General features: G+C 37.1%; 1 protein-coding gene across 4 annotated transcripts in view; it reads right to left on the bottom strand.

The window, feature by feature from the left end:
- LRBA (LPS responsive beige-like anchor protein) overlaps positions 1–24,760 on the bottom strand; it is a 432,959-nt gene that overhangs the window by 38,378 nt on the left and 369,821 nt on the right. For 3 of the 4 annotated variants that reach the window (XM_042467312.1, XM_042467313.1, XM_042467314.1), the window contains exons 49-50: positions 5,126–5,215; positions 1,912–2,104 (exon numbers count right to left, since the gene is read on the bottom strand). In XM_042467312.1, the coding sequence (XP_042323246.1) occupies positions 1,912–2,104; positions 5,126–5,215 (283 nt within the window). The remainder of the gene's footprint in view (positions 1–1,911; positions 2,105–5,125; positions 5,216–24,760) is intronic. The other variant, XM_042467315.1, reaches the window with a different exon arrangement.

Genomic DNA, 24,760 nt, shown 5'->3' with positions numbered 1-24,760 from the left:
CTCCTTGACTCGTCGCTCCACCTTACATCTCAAGTGGATGCGACAGTCAGGAGCACCTGTTATCAGCTTCGGCGGATATGCCAGCTGCGTCCCCTACCTGGGCCGGAGGGACCTTGAAACTGTTGTACATGCTCTGGTAACCTCTTGCTTGGATTTCTGCAATGCGCTCTACATGGGGCAACCCTTGTATCATACCCGGAAGCTGCAATTGGTGCAGAATATGGCAGCCCGACTGGTCACCAATACATCTAGGGCCAGTCATATAACTCCAGTGCTTAAAGAGCTGCACTGGCTGCCTATCCGCTTCCAGGCGCAATACAAGGTGTTGGTCGTTACCTATAAAGCCCTAAATGGCTTGGGCCCAGGGTATCTGATGGACCGCCTCTCCCCATATAATCCGTCCCGCACCCTCAGATCATCTGGGCAGCAACTTTTAAGAGTTCCAGAGGCCAGGTTAGTTTCTACTTCCAGGAGGGCCTTTACGACCTCGCCCCCCAGCCTCTGGAACTCGCTGCCGATAGAGCTCCGCGCAGCCACCTCCCTTCCCCAATTTAAGAAGGGGTTGAAAACCTATTTATTCGAGCAGGCCTACCCCTGATTATCTTTCCCCCAGAATGTGAACTCATCTCCCCCTTTTCCTCTGCCAGCATTAGACTGGCATGAGGCTGTAATGTTTTTAATATGTCTATGTTTAGGTTTTTATTCTTAATATTGTAATTTGTATATTGCATTTGCCTGATGTATATTGTATTGTTAACTCTGTTGTGCACCGCCCTGATTTGAAGAAGGGCAGTATAAAAATAAAACTTTTATTTATTTATTATTATTTAAAAACGGGATTTAAACATTCAAATTTAAACAGAACCCACAAATTCATGAAGTTTATCACACCAAATTGCTGGTAAAGTAAAATGACACGAACTTGAAGCGGAGAAGAAACCACCTTTTTACTTTCAGAATTTTCCAAAAGTAAAAAGCTGCCGTTTTTCTCCAGTTTAACTTTGATTTAAGTTCGTGTTATTTCATGTTAACAGTGATGTCGTGTGATAAACTTCGGACATTTCAGGGCTTTCTCTAACTCTCATTTAAATCCCATTTTCCCACGGGATCTTGCTAGTGTGATAAATGCCAATGATTAGAATGTAATGTTTGTGCTATTAATGGAACCCAAAATATAATTCATTCAGATTATCAAAAAATGTGGCTCTAGCTTGACATTCTGAAGATCATCACATCAGACTGGATTCAAAAAGATCCTTCCTTGGAACAAGGGCATTCCATTTATATGAGAAGGGTATGCATCTGATTTCTGTCAGTTTCCTTCAGCTGCAATACCCTACAAAGCATCCCACACCAGGTCTCAATGGTTCTCCAGTCCTCTGAAATTATTATTATTATTATTATTATTATTATTATTATTGAGGGGGAGGAACTTTGGTCACTAGAGCATGGAAGCGATGCTTTCAGTTAGAGAATGGGAATTTTAAATCTTCCTTACTACCATGATTCACAAAAACCTGATCCTGAGGACTGAAGGGCTATTGAGAAATGATAAGAAATGAAGTTCAGTATGTCTCACCATAAATCACCAAAATCTGATGCACCTACTTTAGGTGAGTTCCACTACAATTCCACTTGTGTTTCTTAAAATCCAATCCTAAAATACTGAGGAATGAAGGACTCTGGAGAAATTATGAGGGATGAAATATAGGGTGTTCAACATAAGTCACAAAAATCTGTTGTACCTTCTTTATGTGAATTCTGCAACTTATGTTTCCACTACTTGTGTTTCTTAGGATTCAGTCAATTAATAACATACAAATAATCATGTCATGCACAAACCTTCTCTCTTTCCCCGCAATATCAGAGAGAGAATTAATACTTATGGATTCCCAGTACTTCCATACTTACCAGGAAGATTGTGCCACTTATTCACAGCAAACAGTCGGTTAGCAGTGACAGTAATCACAGCAGGATTTGCCAGACCAGGCTGGGTATTGGCTGCTACGTGTGTTACAGGGGAGTTGGATGGAAATTTTAGGACCATGATGACATCTTGCTGAGCTTGGTCTGTGAACATCAATGGAGTCTGCAGGAGGAGATACTGTTGAGTGGGTACAACAAGACCCCAAACACATGGGAAAAAGAAAAGGCAAAGGACAGGAAAGAAAGGACAGGACAAGAGAAGGAAGACCAAATTAAAACAAGCAAGAACCAAGAGCAGCTGCAAAGCCTATATTTTTTTATCAGGCCCATGGAAACTATCATTTTAGAGAACATCTTGATGTTCATGCTTAATTGCATATAGAGTAAGAAAAAAGGGGACATGTAGCAGTCCACCAGTAGTCTCATTATTGTGTTTCCAGTTGCCTGTGTTTTGCAATGCTTTAGCTTTCAAATCAGCCAAGGGAGATCACCAAAGCAAGTACCAGCAGAGAAATAAACAAACTGAAGCCTCCCAGATAGTTTTAAAAACTATAATAAAGCTGAAAGAATAAAATCCATGGCAAATTATACAGAAAAAAACACAAACAAAATTAAATATGCATTTTATATATATACTAAGTGAATATGCTTATAGAATAAACAAGGGAGTATCGCTACCAAATTACTGTAATGCTCTTATCCAAAATTCAGCATGCATATTTTAGTCACCACTCAATTATATTTCAAATATTATTCTTTGGTTCCCAGTTGCCTTTGGTAAATGGAAAGAACATTCAAATGAGTCTCCAGGTGGTGGAAATAGGAGGGGAGACAATTTCCACTGATTCTCCCTTCCCAGTTTAGACAACAGCAACATTAGCTGGTCCCTTAAGCCTCCAGAGGAGATTTTTGAAGGGGTGAAAACAATGCAGGGGGAGTGCAGGATCAGTGAACATTGTATCCTCCATTCTACAAACAGACATATTCTGCTGGTTGAGTTTTCCTTGTGAGCATTTAGGATCCATTTAGGATTGATTTGAGTGCATATCATTACAATGTTTGCAACTAGGACTCAAGCGAAACAAAACTGTTAAATAAGAGGAACAGACTAGCAAATATAATACAGGTATCATATAATATTGGTACCAGATTTTACAATTACATTGAAATGGTTTTTAAATAATACGTAGGTAAGGACACTGTCGTTTTAATGTTCACACAGTATTATCATCAAATCTGTGAAACTTCAAATGTGTAATGATTTGGAGGATGGAATCACAAAATGCAAAATAGTTTTGTAAACACCTGTGGTGGCAGCCAATATCTAATGTCATTACCATTTTAAAAGCTCATATTTTGTGATGTTTTGTTGATACAGCTATTGTGTAAAGGTAAGTAAAATCTCAAGCCTGGTATGTTTTTAAGATATTTTGATGAACAAGACTGATTTAACACTGATTTTTTTACTTCATTGTCCATTAGTATTACATGTGACCATGTCTGAAAAAAACTATTTCTTAGTAATGAATTAGTATCTTAATGGAATTTGAATAGTTTTTTGTCTATTTATTACCAGCAGTGTACCAATAGCTGTACACACAAGTAATTGCATGTATAAAATTATTCATTTACCATATTTTTATGCATAAGTATAAAAAATTGAATACATTTGCATATTTATTATCACTCCTTTTAATAAAGTTATTAGGTGTATTTAGAAAAACATATTGCACTATGAATTCCTATTTACAGTCTTTGTATAAAGGTGTAAATAAAAACAACTAATAAGCTACCCAGACACCCTTTTGAGCAAGTGGCTAAAAGCCAATCAATATTATGAGTTAATCCTCCCTGGATGCTCATTCAATTAAAGGTGTCAGTAATGCCTCATCTGATGTGGCCTCAATTAAATCCAGCTATCTGATGGTGTGAAAACACAAAGGGATACAGCAACAGCAGCCAAACCAGACAAATAGGCAGCCTTCATGTGACTGCTAATTACTACACCTGGTACATATTATGGCTTGTGCACTTAACACAGCCCATGGTGCCTTTAATTTTTTCTCCACACATAACCAGGAAAAAAAACCACTGAAACTTTTACTGAATAACCCAATCATTATGGCATTAAAATGTTTGATTTTTGTGATAGGAAACACCAATGTGCTAATGCATCTGGAAGCCATTTTTAAAAAAATCTAGAAAACCTGCATCTCAATTCTATTGATAAAAATTTACCATCTGGTACCTGAGCTAAAAACGACAACATTTTTTGGGGAAGAGTAAAAATGAGAACCTCCAAAGACATTTGCAGATACAAGAGTCAGTAGCACATCTGCTTCCATGGGAAAAATGGTAAAATTGCTAAGCAGTAACCAAATCACACCACCAACCTGCACAAATCTGTGCAGTCTAGATATAACTTTAGATGAATATGTCAATCATTCTTCACATTTGAATCTTTTAAAAAGTAACAATTTGGAAGCCTATTCTGTGTTGACTTCTAAATTCTCATAGCATGTTGAAAATACATACTATGCTTATGCTATATACAGTACTCTTATGCTTTTATGAATAAATATATTCTTGAATAATAATGCAATGGAAGCAACACATAGCTAGGTATGGAAAAGCTGTGAACCAAAAAGGGAATTTTATAATTTTTGTATCTGACCATGGACTTTGTTTTTAAAGCTTTGCAAAATCATGGGTGTTCATTGTTGTTGTTCAAAACTACACTGCAAGAATTTTGCATTTTAATAAATTTCTGTCTGAACATAACTTTGCTTTATACTTCATAATATACAGTGGGCCCTTGTTATCCGCTGGGGTTTAGTTTTAAGACACCAGTGGATACTAAAATCCATGGATGCTCAAATCCTATTAAATCCAATGGAATAGTAAAATGGTGTCCCTTATGTAAAATGGCAAAAACAAGGTTTGCTATTTGAAATTTATACTTTTTAAAAAATATTTTCAAGCTGTGGATACTTGATACTGCGGATAAACAATCCGTGCTGACTTTATTCATTTAAGTCTAGAGTGAAATTCTTATTATTTTTTTGTCATTTAATAAAATACACTGTTCAAGAAGGAGTATCTCTGTGTGAAAAAGAAAGGGAGGAAAAGAGTGAAAGACTAAGAGAGAGAGAATCTAGAGCTGTTGATTCAAAGAACATTAACCTAACACCTAACTTACCACCTGCATAGCAGAGCTTCTTGGAGGATGTGGTTCTATAAGCAATTGGGAAGGAGTCTGTCCAAAACTTCGGATTTGAGCTTCAACAGCCTGGAAAAGACATGGGCAGGTTTGCATGTTAAGAGGTGCTAATTACAGTCAATAGAACCATACCTGTCACCTGAAAATGTCATTCCACACTTCTGAATATATATTTTTTTAAAATAAAAATCTTGAAGATCAAGCTCATGTGAACACTGTGGGGCTAAGTGCTTGGCAAAGGTATTAAGCATGAGGTAATCTTTTCAATACTCTAGATGCTATTTCCATGAGAAACTGCAAAACTTCATTCTGCTCTGTGATATTAAACAGAGACCAGCTATTACAATCAGAAACTCTCCTTATGGACTCCATTTTTTTCCTTGCTTCAACTGGCTCATTCTGCTCGCATCATGTGCAGGCAGCCAACAAAAGCTAATATTTTACAGGTACTAAGGAAAACTCACACAAACAATTAAGTGTCTCATCATAGGCACTGGACATTATCTCAAAATAGAAAATGGCAACGAAGATCTTTAACCAGACTTGCATGAAACACATATAGCACAGTCATTAACAAGTATCAATAGCATCAAATCCAAAGTAAGAGGAAAACTTCAAAATAAACAATGATCAAAATAAGTTCTAGTTTAACAGAAATCCCGTTCTATCTAAGTATATTATAAACCATTTCATTTTCCAAATAGTGAAATAAAAGGCAATTAATGATAGCTGATAAAATTAAACGACCACTTTAAATTGCAGAGATGCCACATGGTCTGCCCTTTCTTGTCCTCATTCTAGTAATTTAAGGTTGGTGTCTTATATATATAGTTGTTGCTTTTCTCCCTGTAATTTCATTATCATTTCAGTACCTTGACTGTATGCAGAATTATAGCCTAAAACAGTGATCAATAACTGAAATATCCTAAAATATTAAACTTTCATCCTTTAAATGTCAGTAAGCATATCTAGTTCAAAAGCCAGGTCATGTATTTTATATCTGTAACTTTAAGAGAGAGAGCACAATGGTTTGAATGTTGGACTAGGACACTAGTTCAAGTCCCCACTCAGCCATGGGAATGCACTGGACGATCCTGGGCAAGACACATTCTCTCAGCCTCAGGGAAAGGTAAGAGCAAACCTGCTCTGAAATCATTCTCCCAGGAAAACCCTGTGATAGGATCACCATTGGTCAAAAATGACTTGAAGGCACTCAATGACAACAACTTTTAATGTCCTTATATATGAGCTCTAAAGAAAATTTTCATGGTCTTTACAACAGCATTACAGTAAAGTTATTTTAATTTATTTATTTTCACAATTAGTTTACATTAGATTTTTTTTTTAACTATGTTGAATTTATACACTAAATCATCATGGCACATCCTATCAAATGTGGGGTGTACTTCAGTCTAAGTGAACCAAAAGGAAGTGGCTGAGCGGTTTTAATCAACATCAAAAAGCACATTTGGACAGCCCTGGACCAAGACCCAGATCTCTAGTTAAAAACATATTTGTTTGTGCAAGATTTCAGGATGTAAGTAATTACCTGTTTGCATTGCCAGTTTTATTGTATTTTACCAGATATGTGCATTGTATGATTTTAGATATTTAGATATTTGTTAATTATTGTCTGGAATATGTGCCAAATTCTTATGACGGACAAGATATAAATCAAATATATATAATGCTAGTGGTATATAATATATACAATGTTAGTGGTGTTAGTTCTAAAAGTAATGTAAAGTTGTTCACAGAAGGAAAGCTTTCTATTCCTTTCTCCACCTTGTAGTTATTTGTGCCTTTTGAAAAACCTTCTGCTTATGGGGCCATGGGAGCCTGGCCCCCTCACACACTTGATATTCCCTCTTTAAGCATAGATTAATAAGGCTAGTTTGTCTCCCGCAAAGCAAAGCTGATCTCATTCATGCCCGCATAGTTGTTACATGATGTATCCAGTGGCCAATGCGCAGAAAGCATAGTAGCAGCAGACGTTCAGCCAGTCTTGGGAGTTGGCCATGCAGCCAGTGGGCTTTCAACCCATTTTTGGGGGAAAACAGGATCCAGCCTCTTTTTCCTGCCAATCTGCTACGATATCTAAACTTCTTTAAGATAACTTCACTCAGGATTCAAGTCAGTGATGGTATGCTTAAACAAGGACTAAGACTTGGACATAGAAGCCTCTTCTGCTGTCCTAGTACAGAAGACCAAACTCAAAATTAATGTTACAAAGAAGAAAATGGCAGACCTGTGCTGAGTTCATTTACCATCTCTCCTCCTCTGTTTAGTTCAAATGACCTCATGTCTGCTGCTACTATGTTTATGTGCATCTCAGTGCCCAATGGATCAGTGATGTGCAATACTGATGGAGAAATGCATTTTAATAACACCAGAATAAGAATATGTTGAACTAGCTTTAATACAGCATATAACAACTATGCTGACGTGAATGAGATCGGTTTTACTTGGGGGAGACATACTAGCCCTATTAAAACATGATTAAGGAGGGAATAGCAAGAGTGTGAGGGGCTGAGGCTCCTATGTACCCATCTTTACACCCACTGTGGTATGCCTGACCTCCTTAGGCTGATAGGTGTGGCGGTACGAACGGGGCTTCTAGGGTTTATTTGATCATGAATGAAAATGGTGTACGATTGGGAACCTTGCTTTATGAATTGGTTTTTAGACTTTTTGGCCTTAGCAGAAGAAAAAAAAATCAGGCATGGAGAAACTGGCATGTACAGAAAAACTGAGGTGGAGAGAGTGGAGGTGATACATGGTCCTTATACATTTTTATATACCTTGCTTTGTAATAAAGCTTGTACAGACAGGTACTCTGCCTTGAACTTCATTACTGCACACACATGTTGGTATGATATTTTATGAGATATTGAGCCTTCTCTGTTAAAGACCTCTGGTGCCAAAAACAAACCTCAAATCCCAAAATTCCATAGTACTGAGCTATGGCAGTTACAACAGTTTCAAACTGCACTATTTCTGCAATCAAATCAAGCATTTGACTGTTTCCCAGCAGCAATAGCATCATAAAAAAATAACACCATTAATGTGGACCATATCCTTTGCAAAATAACATTTTTATTACATCTTTCTGCTTTGGTTACAATCAGTACAAAACTTCATGATCTTATTATTTTAGTTCACTGATTAATACACTCTGAACCCTGAAATAGTTCAGTAACAAGAATGCCCTCTTCACTGTTTATTCTCAGTAGCAACAGGACTTTGGGTCTTTCCTTAATTATTCCAGATACTGTAAAAGTATGCTAGAAAACAGAATGGACAATGGAATTCATTTACAGTCCATTGTTACATTACAAATATATGTTGTATATAACATTTTCTACATGTTAAAATGAAAAAAATGTCAACAAGTAAACAAATAGTAAAATATTGATAATTCCTGCTAATTATCGTATATTCTCATTCTCTCTCTCTCTCTTTTCTATTTCTTTCACACACACACACAGACATTGTTTGGTTTTCCCAATCTTTTGAAAGTAATAAAAGGACAGGAGAAAAGGAGACTTGGCAAAATTTAATTTTGAATTTAAGGTGTAGCTGCAGCCTCTAAAACTATTAAATATTCCAGTACTGAATTTTTATATAGAAAGATGTGCCATAAGGGAGGACTGCCTAAGAATCATGCCACTGGACTTGGAAGTCCTCTCCTTAATGCTAAAAATAATGGGAGAGTATTCAATTGCTCGGCAAAGATGGGGGGTGAGAAACCCTGCACATGCTCAGGAACAATTTTTAAGTTATTTCACATGTTCCAGGATTGAATTCTAGTATTTTTTATAAAAATAAACAGCAACCAGGGCTGATCCTTGTAGAGCCCTGGCACAAATTAAACTCTGCTCTGTTTTAACTGTGAAAAAAGTTAATTCAACAGTATGCAGTACCCACCAAATAGGGCTGTAAATTTCTCCAGGAGACGTGTATTAGAGAGTCTGAACATATGGATGCAGTTAAAGCAAAAACAGATGTTTGTTACTTTTCTTTGCAGCACCACTCAGAAATGAAATCAAAATTGCTTCCCCTCTATGTTTATGTCTGAAAAGAACTATAAAACAGAATGAGAAGGAGGTAGAGGGGGAAGTAAAAGACAAAATGAGGAAAGGAATGGAATACTGCCTTTCTTAGTAAAAAAACAAAAACAAACCCAAAATAACTAGCATGATTAAGACAACTCAAATGCAATGATTACAAATGTTATATGTGTCCAAGGAAGTTACTTAAAGCTATGTTAATCCATCACCACATAACATAAATAACTTAATTATTCATGTATGCATCTGAGTTATACACCTACACATAATTTAGCTGGTCCACAATAATATGGCAGTTTTCTCTGTAACACTGTAAGTACTGAATGCTCTCAGCTTCAAGTAAATGAGTGCACAAAACTAAAAAGAGTTCTAAAACTAAAAACTATTAAGTACAGTTAATTCCTGTTTAGCCAATTAAAGATGTATCTCCCACCATCTCAGAGTTCACAGCATGTTCCCCAGATCTTTGTCTGGTATACAACAATCTCTGCAAGGCAGATAAGGCTGAGAGGAAGTGTTAGGTTTAAACTAACCCAATAAGGCTGCATCCTGGCTGAGCAGGATTCAAACCTGGATCCTGTATGTCCAAGCAAAACAGTCTCCACTGCATCACATGGAACTGCAGGAATGGCAGACAAGTGTGGGGAGGGGAGGATCAATTGAAACATGATGCCATTGCAAGCAAACAGATTAGCATAAGAACAAAGGGAAGGAAATGCTTAAGGTTTTCCTTGCTTTCCGCTCATACTACGGTACTTATATTTAAATAATGGTTTCTGTTGGCTCTGAAAATAATCTGTGATTTAGCTATTCCTTTTCCTTCAGCCAGATGTTACACAACTAGATCACAGAACACTACATTTCCATTCATATGGTTCAGATGAATGGCATAGCAAGAGTGGGCAGAGTTCACCTTTGTGGGACCATTCATCCCTCCCTCCATGAATTTTGGAGGATAGATGAAAGTCACAGCACTTTGGTGGAAGCATACAAGTAATTTCCCCTTTTTTAAAAAAAAAAACTTTAAAAAAACCAAATAAGCAAGGCTTGAGATAGTGTCTTTCCATAGGGCAATCTGGCCTAGATTTTCAAAATGAACCATGGCAGTCACGTTGCTAAGAACAACCAAAACAGGGCTTGAAGTAGCAGCTTAGTTGTTGCTTTAAGAAGCTTTTCCCCTTCTTTTCTTTTTTACAGAAGGAAACCTAGCTACTTTAACATATAAATAGGAGGATGAACTCCTATTGATATGAGATATGAGAGGTTAAATGATTAGTCTGATAACTGGTGACTTCTCTATTCAGAATTGCATTGGAATGGGTTAGAATAATAGGGTATAGACTATTCTAGAGGTACATCCAAATTTTCCAGGTTATGGTTATTAAGACAGAAAGAGGTTGCCATTCTTGGCTGATTCTCCAGTTATAGCCTCTCTTAGACAATGCAGGCATATTCATTACGACAGGAAATCTCAAGCTGCCACTTCCTACATCCCATCAATCATTCTATCAAAAGCAAACAAACAAAACACTTGAACCAAAAATAACACATATACTTACAAACTTCCTGTCCTTATATTTATTATATTCTTATATTTATCATTTCTGGTAAGTTTTGTTGTTAGGAGTAAGTACAAATGAAAGATAATATGATAATTTCATTATTAGTTGAAAGCTGTAACAATACTGAGTAAAAATGTTATTGCTATGTCCAAAATCCAAATAAAACTAGTAATTTGATTATGATATGTTATTAAAACCTTGCTCCTGTCTAGGCTATTTTTGTGTGGAACATGCATCACCAGCTGAGAACCATTCCAGTGTGACAGCAGAAATAATGCAATGTGTTCTATGAGAGCCTTCTGAAGGCCACCTTGATACATCAGTCAGGACAAAATGTTATCATCCAACTGCATATTGTACCAAATCTAAAGCTGCATTATAATTAATTTGAGGGCCACTACAATGTGATGCTTTTAATTTTAAAAGCCCCAAATCAATCTTAGCCCATCTTATACCTCTGTATAACCTCACACCTTGATTTTTGCAATGCACTCTACATGGAGCTACCCTCGTGCTTGGTCTGGAAACTTCAATTAGTTCAGAACATGGCAGCCAGTTTGGTCTCCAGTACATTCAGAAGAGACCATATAACACCGATCTTAAGATCACTCCACTGGCTGCCCAGTACAAGGTATTGGTTATTACCTTTAAAACCCTAAATGGCTTGGGTCCAACCTATCTTTGGGACCGCCTCCTTCCATATTATCCTCCCCGCACACTTAGATCCTCAGGGAAAAATCTGTTACAGCCTTGTAAAACAAGGCTGTCTACGACCTCCCAGAGGACCTTTTCAGCTGTAGCTCCCAGATTGTAGAATGGCCTGCCGGACGAGATCCGTCATATTACCACTCTAAACAGCTTTTAAAAAGCTATAAAGATGGATCTCTTCCGGCAGGCCTTTCCTGAATAGTTCTCCGGCTATCAGAAGGAAAATCTAATTGCTGACCTCTGACTTCACCAGAGTTATTGTATTGTTTTTAAGTATGCTTTATGTTTTAAATTCTACATTGTTTAATTTTATTTTAAGAGTGGGTGGGTTGAGGTTTCAGATTGTATATTTTTAATCTTGTAAGCCGCCTCAATTGCATTTTGTAGAGAGGTGGCAAATAAATAATTGTTTATTATTATTTTAGTTATTTAAGGGATTTCTTAACCACTTTTCAAAACTGCTCTATAAGAGCCTACCTATACACTCTGGAAAAGGCCCCAAGGTTCAAATCCAGCTAGGTATTAGAAATAAATATCTCTATCTAAAATCCTGGAGAGCATGGACAATACAATAAAAAAAAACAGGCAGTGTTCATAACAGTGTTAACCTCTGTTACAATGGATTTATTCCTTGGTTGATTGTACATGAAAAGGAACAAAGAGAACACTTTTCTGAGCAACAGTGGCATCGCTAGGGTTGGCGTTACCCAGTGCAGTTACCCATGGTGTCAGCACCCCCACCGACCTTCTCCCATTCCACACCATGCAGAGTCCTTAGTAGTGTTTTTTGTACTAATGTTACTTGTAAATCATACTTCCCATACATCACTGAATGTACTGACAATACTTGTGATATAAACAATTAGCAAAAGTAAAATTAAATCTTTAAATTACAATATTATGTATACAGCCTAAATGTGTGTACATTTTCTTGCAGTTAAAGTGAAAATTTGGTAAAATGTGATTTAAATAAAAATAAATTAAATTATTTTTTTTAAAAAATAAATGTTTTCAAGAACTGGAGGCCTCTCTTTTCTCTTCCCACTGAGCCTCCCCCCACTCAAACAGTTTCTTCGGCATTTTAAAGGGAAGCAGTTGAACATTACAGTTCTTTCTGCCCAAAGGCAGATGTCTGGGGAGCAATGGTGTCACTTGCCTCAAAGTCTCACCTGGTGCACCCCATACACCTGCCCACACCCTGCTAATGATGCCCCTGCTGAGCAATGACAACCCTTCTTTTGAATTCAACCCCAAGAGAAACTCACCAGATTAGTTCTCTTCTCACACTTAATGCCCAGATGTTCAGAACAAGGTAGGCACTGGTGACAAGATTTTGAGGATGTTTCTAATCTCACTGCTTCTTTAGTAAGGACATCTATTCCTGAGAACAGCTATTGCATAAGGATAACCCAGAGTAACTGAATTATACATCTCCTCCTCCTCCTTCTCAATCATCATCATCATTGTCATTATTACTATGGCCAGACAGAACTCTGTCCAGAATTATTGAACTTTCCAACTCTAAGTCTCAACAAAAAACTAAAAGAATTTTAACAAACTTGAGATACTTGAAAAGAAGAATGGAAGGCTACTTCTGCAATATGCCTTATTTATTTATTTATTTAGTAAGTAGTTCTTCCCTTCTCATAGCAGCCACTGCTCAAGAGAGTCCCCTTGGCCCTTTGGGAGTGCTGGGGGCTTCAGGAACAAGTGACAGACAGGGAAGATATGCAGCTACACCGAGCAGTCTACTGTTTGTGCAACTCTGGATTGAATTTAATGAGTTTGCTTTCTCCGCATAATAAAGCAAAACAGATAACCTGGTAAAATATCAAGCAACACTTTAAAATAGATGGATCGAGAAAAAGAGAGGGAGAAAAAACCCAGAGTTGCAATCACATGTGCTTCTCTGAGAGTAGTTTCTACTGTATTCAGTGAAATTTGTTTCTGAATAAACTATATATACAACCTCAAAGTAAATATAATTTTACATAAATTGGTTTATGAATTTTTCTACTTTAGGTGGAAAGCAAACACACAGTGGATCATCAAACTTCAGAGGAATCTTTCTTCAAGCACTGGCATTCAGGATGGAAAATAAAATGGCCAGAGGATACAGAACAAATTTGATTTTAAAATACTGGGAATATTAATTTCTTTCTTTTAACCACTTGCTGACAGCCAAAAGAATCAGAATTAGACTGTGGGAACAAATGAAAGCACTTTAGAAATCTTTATGCTTATAGCTATGTGTGTGTATTTGTCTTCAAGTTACCTATTGACTTATGGGGACCTCATGAATTGTATAGGGGTTTCTTAGGGAAGGGATACTCAGAGGTGATTTTGCCAGTTCCTTCCTCTGAAATAGAGCCTACATCTGGTCTCCCATCCAAATACTAATGAGGTCTGACTCTACTTAGCTTCCGAGAACAGACAGAATCTGATGCCAACTTGAAAAACCTAGTAATAAAGGATTTTTTATTTCAAATACTTAAATTATCCAAGATCATGTACAGAATCTAATGAACTTCTGTGCTGCTTCTCCCCCCCCCCCCCTAAAAAAAGCTGCCTGGAGATTATTTGAGTATGTAAGCATATGATATTATTTCATGGCGTTGCCATTTTTATGAATGTGCTCTTTGAATGGGGGGAGTCTAAAGCAAATGACAAGTAAGACTGAAGTTTAAGCATGAATTTTCTACAAAACTCCATCATACTTTTAAAATAGACTTACACAAGAAGGGAATATAGTGCTTGGAAACATACTTTTGTCCAGCCTAATTATGAGAATAGCTGTTCCATGTAATTACATTGCAGCCAATGAGTTAAAACAGAAAGGTAATTACAGTTAGCAAAAACAAGGATTTATTTCCCCCTTCAGAGGCTTTCAACTTGCACTAATCTGAGCTGGTGCATTCCAGGCATATTAAACTGAGGCCTAGTGTAGCTTCAATGCAATCTCGAATTCATGCAAACTGTCCATCTACTACATTGTAATCCCAGCTGCCAATCTGAAATAAACCAGTTAGTCAGAGCAGACACAACCTACAGAAACAAATGTCACTCAATAATGTTCAGAGGCACTGGGTTCATGGATAATTTCAAACAGTATCTCTGTCTGGAACATTGATGTGCTCATTGAAAACACCTAAATCTCTGGCTACTGGAAATAAGCAGATAAAGTGGAACAAGAAAAATGAGCCTGTAAATACTTCAAAGAAGCAAAGAGAAAATGGCCAAAGAATTCAAAGAAATTTAAATCAAGAATGACTGGATGTAATCCATGCAAGAGTACAAATACTTTAGGAAGGGAACAGATTTCATTACGAGATTAGGAACCATCACATTTATTTTCACACAATATGATAACATCATTCAGGCTGTACTGCCATATTTCATGGCTAACAATTCTGGATAGCAGCAGTACAAAAGCAGTCAGCATAGAAATGCTAAGACCTGAGGAAATTCTACTGAACTCTAGATATTAGAACAGGCAAGACACCCACAAATATTGTCCTTATTCCGTGTGTGTGTGTGTGTGAATATATTTTCCCTAACGTCAATCCACTTCAATTATTGTACTAACAAGACCTTTGGCTTGTAGAGTCAAGTTAATTTTTATGAATAGTTATGTGCCAGAGTAAACTGAACCCCACTTTTCATAATAAGTACAACTGGGCCAAAGAAATTATCACACCACTCTGATCTTATCTACTTTAAATTATTTTTGCTTAAACAGAAACACCTGAAATTGCCAGGTGGAAGTGGATGGACTGTCATTAACAAACAGTCTACTATTACAGTACTGGAAATCAGAGATATTTTGTCCTAAAATATGGTTTCTATGTGAAACATGGTTCTATTTTTAAGTGCTTACAGTTGTTTCATAGTTGATAGAGATATAGACATAACAGGCGGTCTTCTGAGTATACTTATCCAAACCAAACCAATTTACGACCAAGACTAAAGGAGGCCCTCCTTTAAAAAAAAGTACACATATTTTCTTACAAATACCTCACCTTTTTCAGTAGACCTGTTTTTCACTAAGCTTCAGAAACAGAGATCAGAGCCCCATGCCTAGTACTGCTGACAAGCTAAACTCCAGGTGGCCATGAAAACAATATGTTTGGTTTTGATAAGTTCTTTTTTAAAAAAAAAAGTCTGGTACTGTTTTATGGTATTTTAAATGCAGGTTTTCAATTAAACCTAGACTAATCCTTAACATTTATTTAGCTTTTCACACACAGTTCCTGTGCTGTGGTGTGTCAAGCAAGCCATCTGGGCAGCACACTTCTGGCCAGTGATTCTTCCAATATAATTTGTTTCTAAAACATTTCTGAGTTGTGTGTAAATAAATTCTTCTCTTCATTTTATTCACACTTCCAAAATATTCTCACTTTTTTGTATCACTACTTTACTTCATTTCTCAAACATGCAGCAAAAATTGTACAAGGCTGAAAATGTTAAAGTGTTTAATAATTTAGACACAACAAACAGAGATTGTGTTTAGCTTTTCTGAATGATTCACTGGTCCTACTGCCTTTATCTGATTTAGAGCTCCCACCCTCTTTTTGATAGGATAGTATATCTGTTTCTGATGCCATAAAATTAGGGTTGTATAAACTAAGCATTGCTAAGTCTAGTAAAATGTGGGAAAGGTGTGAAATTGTTTATTGTTTAGGAGAGACGTATCCCCAGACATTTGTGAAGCTGGAATGTTTAACTTCATGTTTTTCCTATTTAATTTAAATAACAATAAACACTTACTACAATATATTTAAACTCTGAACTCTTTATGCAAATGGATTGTTTTTATTACTGTAATGAATGATTTGATTTCAGAAACTTCAACCAATATTATTCACCATCCACATATTCCTGACACTATATGATAGCATCAGCGAAGCTGATAGGATCTAAAAAGGACATACATGTATACACCACAGGATGAAATGAGTCACTGTGAAAACAATAGCTTTTTCATCTTTGCCCAAAATAAAATTCACCATCATTAGAAAATATTCAGGTACAACATGGTCAGACCACCTGTCAGAATAGGAAGTGGCTGAGTGCCCACCAAGATCCCTTCCTAATTGTTTGTTTGTTTTGCAATCATACATTAGGCATGTAAATTTTCGTGTTGCTCACTCTTGCAAGCAGGAACAAATAGTTCCCCCTTCTTGCTGATTTCTGTGCAGCGTCTAAGTGCTATTTCTGAAGTTGGAACTATTTTTTTCTGCACAGAAATGTGTTCCCTGCATCAGGGTGACCAGGCATCTTCATTTTCCAGGAACTGTTTTACATTTCAGCCTTCTGTCTAGGAGGAATTTCAAAATGCCCTCCATTTTGAGCATGACTAAGAAGCATAAATTTACTTTTATATTAGTGTCTTTAGCTTTTATTTTGTAATGCCCTACTTTTTTCTCAAATGTCTTCCATTCTGCAGTGTCTTGTGCTCCTTTGCAGTTAGGTGATCTGGTCAGCCCACATAGAATATACTCTTTACTTACAGAAAATGCAAGGGCTGGCATGCTGTTCAGAAATTACAATGCCCTGAGTCTGCCTTGCAACATTGCAATTCACATGTATGGGTCACTGCATATACAATCATAGAATCATAGAGTTGGAAGAGACCACAAGGGCCACTCAGTCCAACCCCCTGCCGTGCAGGAACTCTCAATCAAAGCATCCCTGACAGATGGCCATCCAGCCTCTGTTTAAAGACCTCCAAGGAAGGAGACTCCAACAGTTTCCAAGAAAGTATGTTCCACTGTCGAACAGCCCTTACTGTCAGGAAGTTCCTTCTAATGTTGAGGTGGAATCTCTTTTCCTGTAGCTTGCATCTATTGTTCCGGGTCCTGTTCTCTGGAGCAGCAGAAAACAAGCTTGTTCCCCCCTCCTTATGACGTCCTTTCATATATTTAAACAGGGCTATCATATCACCTCTTAACCTTCTCTTCTCCAGGATAAACATCCCCAGCTATCTAAGTTATTCCTCATAGGGCATGGCTCTCCTTTGGACACGCTCCAGTTTCTCCACATCCTTTTTAATGTCTTTCTGCAAACCTACCTTTTAAGACACTCAGCCCTACCCTAACATGGATATTTCCACATCACCAGAGAGAGTGGAACAACAATCTATCTAGCCTTCTTCATGTAGCTGGGCACTCTGACAGGTAGCAAACAGGGATCTCTACCATTGCCTGCTGTAGTTTGTTGGACTACATGAAAACAAATGTGATAATTGCTAATCTTTGAGAGAGGAGAGTTCCTAATCTCAAAATGATTTCTGTTCCTCCCCCTGTCCCCCCCAAAAAGAAATTCTGCACAAAAATTCTACTAGTCCTTTGGGTTTGAAATTGAAAAACAACATGTAAATAAATCTGATTTAAGAAGCAATTTGCTTTAAGCCACTACACACAGTCCAGTGAGATGTATTATAGCTGTTCAAAAAGTGTAACTTTTGCTTGTTTATATTTGCCTCAATATGTTATGTTTAAAAACTATGTTCTAGGACCATTCGTGTCTTAGTCCCCGGTGTCACATAACTGCAGAAAGGTGTTTGGAGACTTCAGACTTCCCCAAAGAAACCAAGCTACTTTTCTATATTAATAGTCCATGCCTGCATTTTGACCATACTGCTATTTCTGACTAATAGCTTTGAAAGAAGGATGAAGCCAGCCATGGTAAGCTTATTTTCTAGGAGAAAAATGGTGGTCAAATGAAGCTGCTCTGAATTTTGGAATGTTAGAATATGTCCTTGAAGAGATAGATTAACAGACAGAGTGATGATGAGGCTGTCAGAGGATGTATGACAAATTCATTTATCACATGGATCAGCAATTTATCACATGCATATCAGTATGATTACACAGAGATATGCACACAACCTGATTTCATATTACTTTTACCTTCACATAACGAAAAGCAGAATAATTCAGCCATGGTTGATGGTGGTATAGAATTTTTCTATCTATCTTCAAGATATATATAAATCAGTCACTATTTTTAAATACACACAACACACACACTTTCCACTGTAGCAATGGAACATGACCGAGAGAGATGTGGTTATATTCTACTCTTTCCATGTCAGTGGCCAGGAAGTTTTTGTTTGTTTTTGTAAAGAGCCATTTCCTACAAGACTTTGTTTTTTCCCCCTTAAATTTGGAAGCTAATGCCTGAATGCATCTACATACATATGCAACATACCAAGTAAAAAGCATGATTTTTTTTTTTATTAAACAAAAATATGCTCATCTGAGATCTTGGGTGTATCTATGCTGTCAAAATAATGCACTTTAACTGCCATGGCTCCATCCTACAGAATCCTGAGATTTGTAGTTTTGTGAGGCACCAGCACTCTGTGGCACAGAAGGCCAAAACCCTTGTAAAACTACAAATTCCAGTGTTTCATAGTAAAACAGTGTCCTTTATATAAAATGGCAAACATCAAACTTTTTGGCGCATATATATATATATATATATATATATATATATATATATTCAAGCCATGGGTGGTAGAATCCGTGGATAAAGAATTCATGGATATGGGGAACTGACTGTATGAAACACAAATGTACTCATCACCAATTACTGCTTCATGAAAGAGAATCATAAAGGAAAAGAGTTAATTCTGGCAAATTAATTTTACAATTAATTTTAATTTCAAGAAAGAAATAGAAAAGTCAGCTCCAATTGTGATATTAACTTTTGATGGGATAGTTACATATCACACGAGTTTTACACTATTGTCAATAACACTAAAAAGTATCAGAAAATAGTGAAAAAGTAATAGGTTGTATAACATTGTAACAAATAGTTATAAAGAGTTATTTTCAAACACTGTGATGTGTAACAAAAATGAGTTACTTTTTAGTATTAAAAAACTAATTTCCCAAACTAGAAGTGCTTATTGGTTGAGTTCAGGGTATCTCATAACTCCAAATCACTCTTTGTAATAAAGAAGAGCAATGGCAGGAAGGGCTGAGCATGTTGGTCATCTCACTAAGGTTTATGGGATGTAGTGACATTTCCCTGGGGCAAGAGTTTAGACATTTTTAGCATTCTTTTTATGTGTTCTTTTCTAAACTACTGGTATAGACATAGGCCTCTTTCATGAGAGGTTTGGGTCTTGTGGTTCCTGTTTGTTGATGCAGAGTTTTGTCATGATCTTTAAAAATGTATTTTTTTATTTAGGTATCAAAGAAGAATTCCCATTCCCTCAAAAAAAAAAAAAATCCCTCATTGTCCATTAATTAAAGGCAGTGACAAATCCCATTCGATGTATCAACATTGGGTTGAATCTCAATCAGTTCTCCTTTTCTCTCTCTCTCTCAGGATTTTTGCCATGATGTTATCCGTTTTTACTAAGATGGGATGATCCTTCCAATATGAAGTGGTATAAGGCAAGGTATAGCTCTCAGCTCCAGGAATTTAATGCTTAACAATGTTTACTATCTTTCCTAGATCTCCTGATCATAGAGAGTTGCCATTAGAAGGTATTTTGGGATGTGTTTTTCAGAATGCCTGAAATGGTGTTAATACTACATATTGTTTCCAAAGGCTTACACTATTACATAGACTTATCACAACATTGACATTTTGTCCTTTGTTTTGCTAGTTTGTCTATTCTTTGTGGAAGAGAAACCACGGTACTAATACTGCTGCTGCTGCTGCTGTGGGCTTTGAACACTTTGCCTAAGATTCAGGGCGGGGAGCAAGTGGGATTTTCATTTAGAAATCTTTAACTTTTCAAAGAGTTCATTATCGTCCTTGTGCCCTGATTAATTCAAGCTAGGAGGGGAAGATCTCAAAGGAAGGGGGCAGAGTATCTTCTTAGCACTGAGACTTTGTATGGAATGGGTTCTTGGGATTTTTATATTCTCCAAGTGAAGTGGATAATAGCCTAGAGGTCTTAATTTTGTTTCTATGATGACCCCCAACTGAATGAATGCTGAGACAAAGGAATGATCAGTGGAAAGTAATGGATCTATATTGCTGGGCACAACTCCTGGTGAGGCCTCTTCCTCTTAGATGGGAATGGATCTGGCTGTGTCTTTCTAGATGAGAATCTCCACAACAACAATGACCACTACTACTTCTAACACCACCACCACTACTACTACTACACCACCTCAATCTTCTGCTCCTCCTATTATCATTTATATCCAATATTTTCCTCAGAATTAGGACTCAAGGGATCTGACCCTGGATCTGCTCCTATGAAAGTACATCCCTGGAACTTTTGCTCTCTTTGCTGGACTTCTTTCACTCATGTGGAGTCCTCTTTTTTAAAAAAAAAATGACTGTGTTTTGAGGAGGGAAGGAGGAAATAGCAGAGGAGAGAGCTGCAGTATGTGTTAGTTCTGTTTAGCTGCCCTGCCTTCTCATATAGAACAGCTCTATCCCTACCCTTGGGAATGAACACACTATTTTCTGGTCCACTGGTCACAGAAGGAGAGACAATGCCAAAGTGGCTGTTGAACAGCAGAAGGTGCAGGCTTGCAAGTATTTCCCTATGGCTATTTGGTCCTTGCAGATAGTTTTCAGTGGTAGATTGCAATGACTGGCTCTAATCTATCCTGTGAATATCTGACCATGAATATTCATTTACTGCAGTTTGGCTAGTCCTTTTGAAACTGCTTTTGCCAGAATTCCAGTAGTGGCTGGAAGCACAGTTGATAGATTATTGGAGGTGATTATAACAAGTGATAGAGCCAGTGTGCTTAAGACAATTGCCTAAGGACTAAGAAATTCACCTGAATGTTGTGCCAGATATGATTATCGCTGCTAACTGAGTCTTCCTCTATACAGTGCACCCTTGCTTTATGCGGGGATCTGTTCCGACATCCTCCCCCCGCGTAAAGCAAACAGCATGTCCACTTGAGCCTCATTGACAATATGGGGCTCGTACATGCGGCGCAAAGCGGGCGCCATGGGCACGCGCACCATTTTGTTTCCATTGCATGGCTTTCAGCATAAGCTGAAAGCCACGTAAAAGGTGCCCGTGTATGACACGGGCACACTGTACATAGATATACACTGCCCATGTGTGTATGTGTGTATAGTATTGCACAGCACAGTTAGAACTCTTAGAGGCTGCTTTCCACCCAAAGGCAGGAAACTGAGCCTCCTCTTTCAAGAATTCAAATATTGAGATTCCATACAGAAAATACATCCCAGTCAGTATACTTTTTATGTAACCTGCTTCTTATTACTCTTGAATAGCAAAAGGCGAGAGAATTCAACTATACAGATTAGCTCAGATTCTGTCTCCTCCTCATCTCAGACTGTTTATTTGTCCTTTTCTATAACATTTCCACCTGTGTGTGTGTGTGTGTGTGTGTGTGTGTGTGTGTTACATGCTTTCAAGTCATTTCCAACTTATGGATAAAGCATTCCTAGTCAACACTCAAACCACTATATCATGTTGCGCCCCCCCCACACACACACACACTTTGCAAGTTTTAAAATGCATTGGAATTCATAAGATAAACACCTGAACTTCAGCCATTAGTCTTCAAATCTTAACCCAACAGAAGCCACTCCAGATCTAGAACACATACCAAACTACTTTCAACTGCATCTGTTCTCAGAATACCCTGGCATTGCAAATACACAAAACCATCATGGTTGTTAAAATAACAGAAATGTTTTCTTTGTGATCTATGCAGTCAAAGATGTTTGAAAATCTTAAAAGGGAAAGTATTGCTATGGTGGTGCAGATATAAACAAGTATAAAGACTAAAGCAAACATGCATGGAACTAACTGCTAGACAATATTTCCAAGGTAGTGTTTATGACCTAAAGCTTGTGCTTACAATATCTATCCATCATTCCAGTCCTGACCTTTCTATTGCTCCTTTCCCCCTGTTCTTGATCTATCTTGCAGAATACAGGAAAAAATTATAATCCAGGCGAGTAAATGCCTTTATGAAGATAGGTGAGAGCAATGTAGATTTTAGAAGATCAACAGAAGGATGACATCTCTATTTAACTTTCCCCCCCTCTTCTTTTCCGCTAATGAACACTTGTCTGTGGCCAAAGCATAAGTGATCTTGCCTTTCAGTTTTATTGGTAATACAGCTGTTTTGGAACAATTAAAAACTACATAAAAGTTTAATGTGCTGCAGGCTGTTATGCTGATTACATAATGGAAATAGTAAAGTAGGTAATAAAATCCTTTTATTCAGAAACCACACTGATGCTAGTCTAACACATGTGTTAAATATCTGGGAAATTATCATAGCAAAAAATAATTTGTGTTGTGGGGATATTTTTAGCACTCAAGATGTCTTGGCAAAAAAAAAAAAAAAAAACAGAGAGAGAAGGAGGCAGCATTCTGATTTTCTTTTCTTTGTAAAGAAAACATCCAGACACATCCATAATCTTTATATCTTTGTTATCTAACTGCCTAAGTACATGTTATTAGAGACATGCTGTCAACCCACATCTCCACTACATATCTACCCAACAGAAAAAGTAAAAGAACTCATGATGAAATGTCAATACATTTAACATTTCCCTAGTTCTTTCCAATTAACTGTTGCTTGAAGGGGGTGGGAAACATTTGATGTGATGACATAATGTATTAAAAAAACCACACACAACACATTATCAGTGATGTGTAGATCAGCAGCAGCTATATGGTCTTGAAATGTCTAATTTTGACTTCAGCAAAGTATGCATATCTTTTATACATCTCAAATTTTCCCAAGGAAATACGATATGGCAACACCAAAAGATCTTAAAATTAAATTTTAGTTAGTTTTTGCTTTTAAAAAATACAGATAGCACCATGGTTCCTGGCATCATGACTACAGGCAAAAAATTTGGAAAACTACAACCAGCATCTGAGAGCAAACAAAAGGAAGTATAAATATGAGCAACTGAAAATATAACTTTTTTCATTTATTCTTCATGGAACAGGTGCTGCCCAGATTCCAGGTAAACAATTTTGCTGCGCCATGTATTAACAGGATCAGTGACTGGGTGTTTGGAAGGAGGCAGTGTGTGAGACCATAGCAGGGAAACATAGGACAGCCACCACTTTCAAATTAGCTATAGTAAATTTTGCTATTCTTACTATTTTAAGTAAAATGGGTTGTTCCAAACTCCAATGTAATATGCACCTGATATTACAGACTGTATAAACAGTCTTGCACTGATAAACTTTTGATTATTTTAAATTATGACAAACTATTTTAGATGTTCACAGACACATATGAAAAAAGCAATAAGGTCTTTTGAAAGAAAACTGCACCAATCATGAAACACTCCCTGAAAATCTACGATGTGAAATTTGGCTGGCACTCTGAAATGTATTTAAAATGAACACTTTTTACAGATGGCTCTTATGTTAACCGTCAGTATAATGCTTTGCTATGCTACTTCATAATTTTATCCTTAATACTTTAAAAACAAAGGTTGCAATCCAGGGTTCTTGTTCAAATCTCAAATCACTTTTTTTTTTAAATTGAAGAAAGCTTGTGGGAAGTGTGTTTCTAGGACCACCATCTAAGAAGAAAGCTCTGAGAACCTTTTAATAAATTCAAAGTGTTGTTTTTCTTAGATGTTTAAACCTTGTGCCTGCAGTTATTCTAGAATTATATTTGTAGCTTTCCCAGTATGATTAAAAGATTTTTGTGCTCTTTTGGCTTCAACAGTCCTTAAAACATACAGTGAAGGAAGGGTATTATGCTTGCACATACAGGGCACAGTATTGTCGGTGCACTACATCATCATAACTTTAGTTATAGCTCAAAAGACTCATGGGTGATGGTGGCAAGAGGAAACAGACAGAGACATGTGGCCATGAAGAAAGGAAGGCATTGGAGAGATAGGCTGCTCTCAGCTGACCAATTTTGTATGTGTCCTCTTGCTACCATTGTGACCCTGGAAAAAGTGCAAACGAAAGTATAGTGTGCCAACAGATACCAGTCATAGTCATCATAGGGCACCTATATGTCATAAGAATTATATTTCCATAAAGCAATGTTAAGGTGCCTAACAGGCTGAGGGCAGAAAAAGAAGTCACATTAGCACTGGATCCAGGAAACACTGCACCATATTATGGTAATTGCCTATCCCAGCAACCAGGACATATGCAAAAAGCCTGAGAAAACAGGGAGAGCAAAGCAGAATGTACAGGACCACCCTCTCACTACAAAACCTATTAGATAGACCTACATTATGAAGAATGGAGAACTGTATGTTGTGAAAAATAAATGTATTCTAGTGCTTTGCTCTAACAGTAGAGTAGGAAAGCCCCA

Source organism: Sceloporus undulatus, chromosome 5 (genome assembly GCF_019175285.1).
Source record: "Sceloporus undulatus isolate JIND9_A2432 ecotype Alabama chromosome 5, SceUnd_v1.1, whole genome shotgun sequence".
NCBI lineage: Eukaryota > Metazoa > Chordata > Lepidosauria > Squamata > Phrynosomatidae > Sceloporus > Sceloporus undulatus.
The sequence above is the reverse complement of the archived record's forward strand: the minus strand, read 5'-3'. Positions and strand labels throughout refer to the sequence as shown.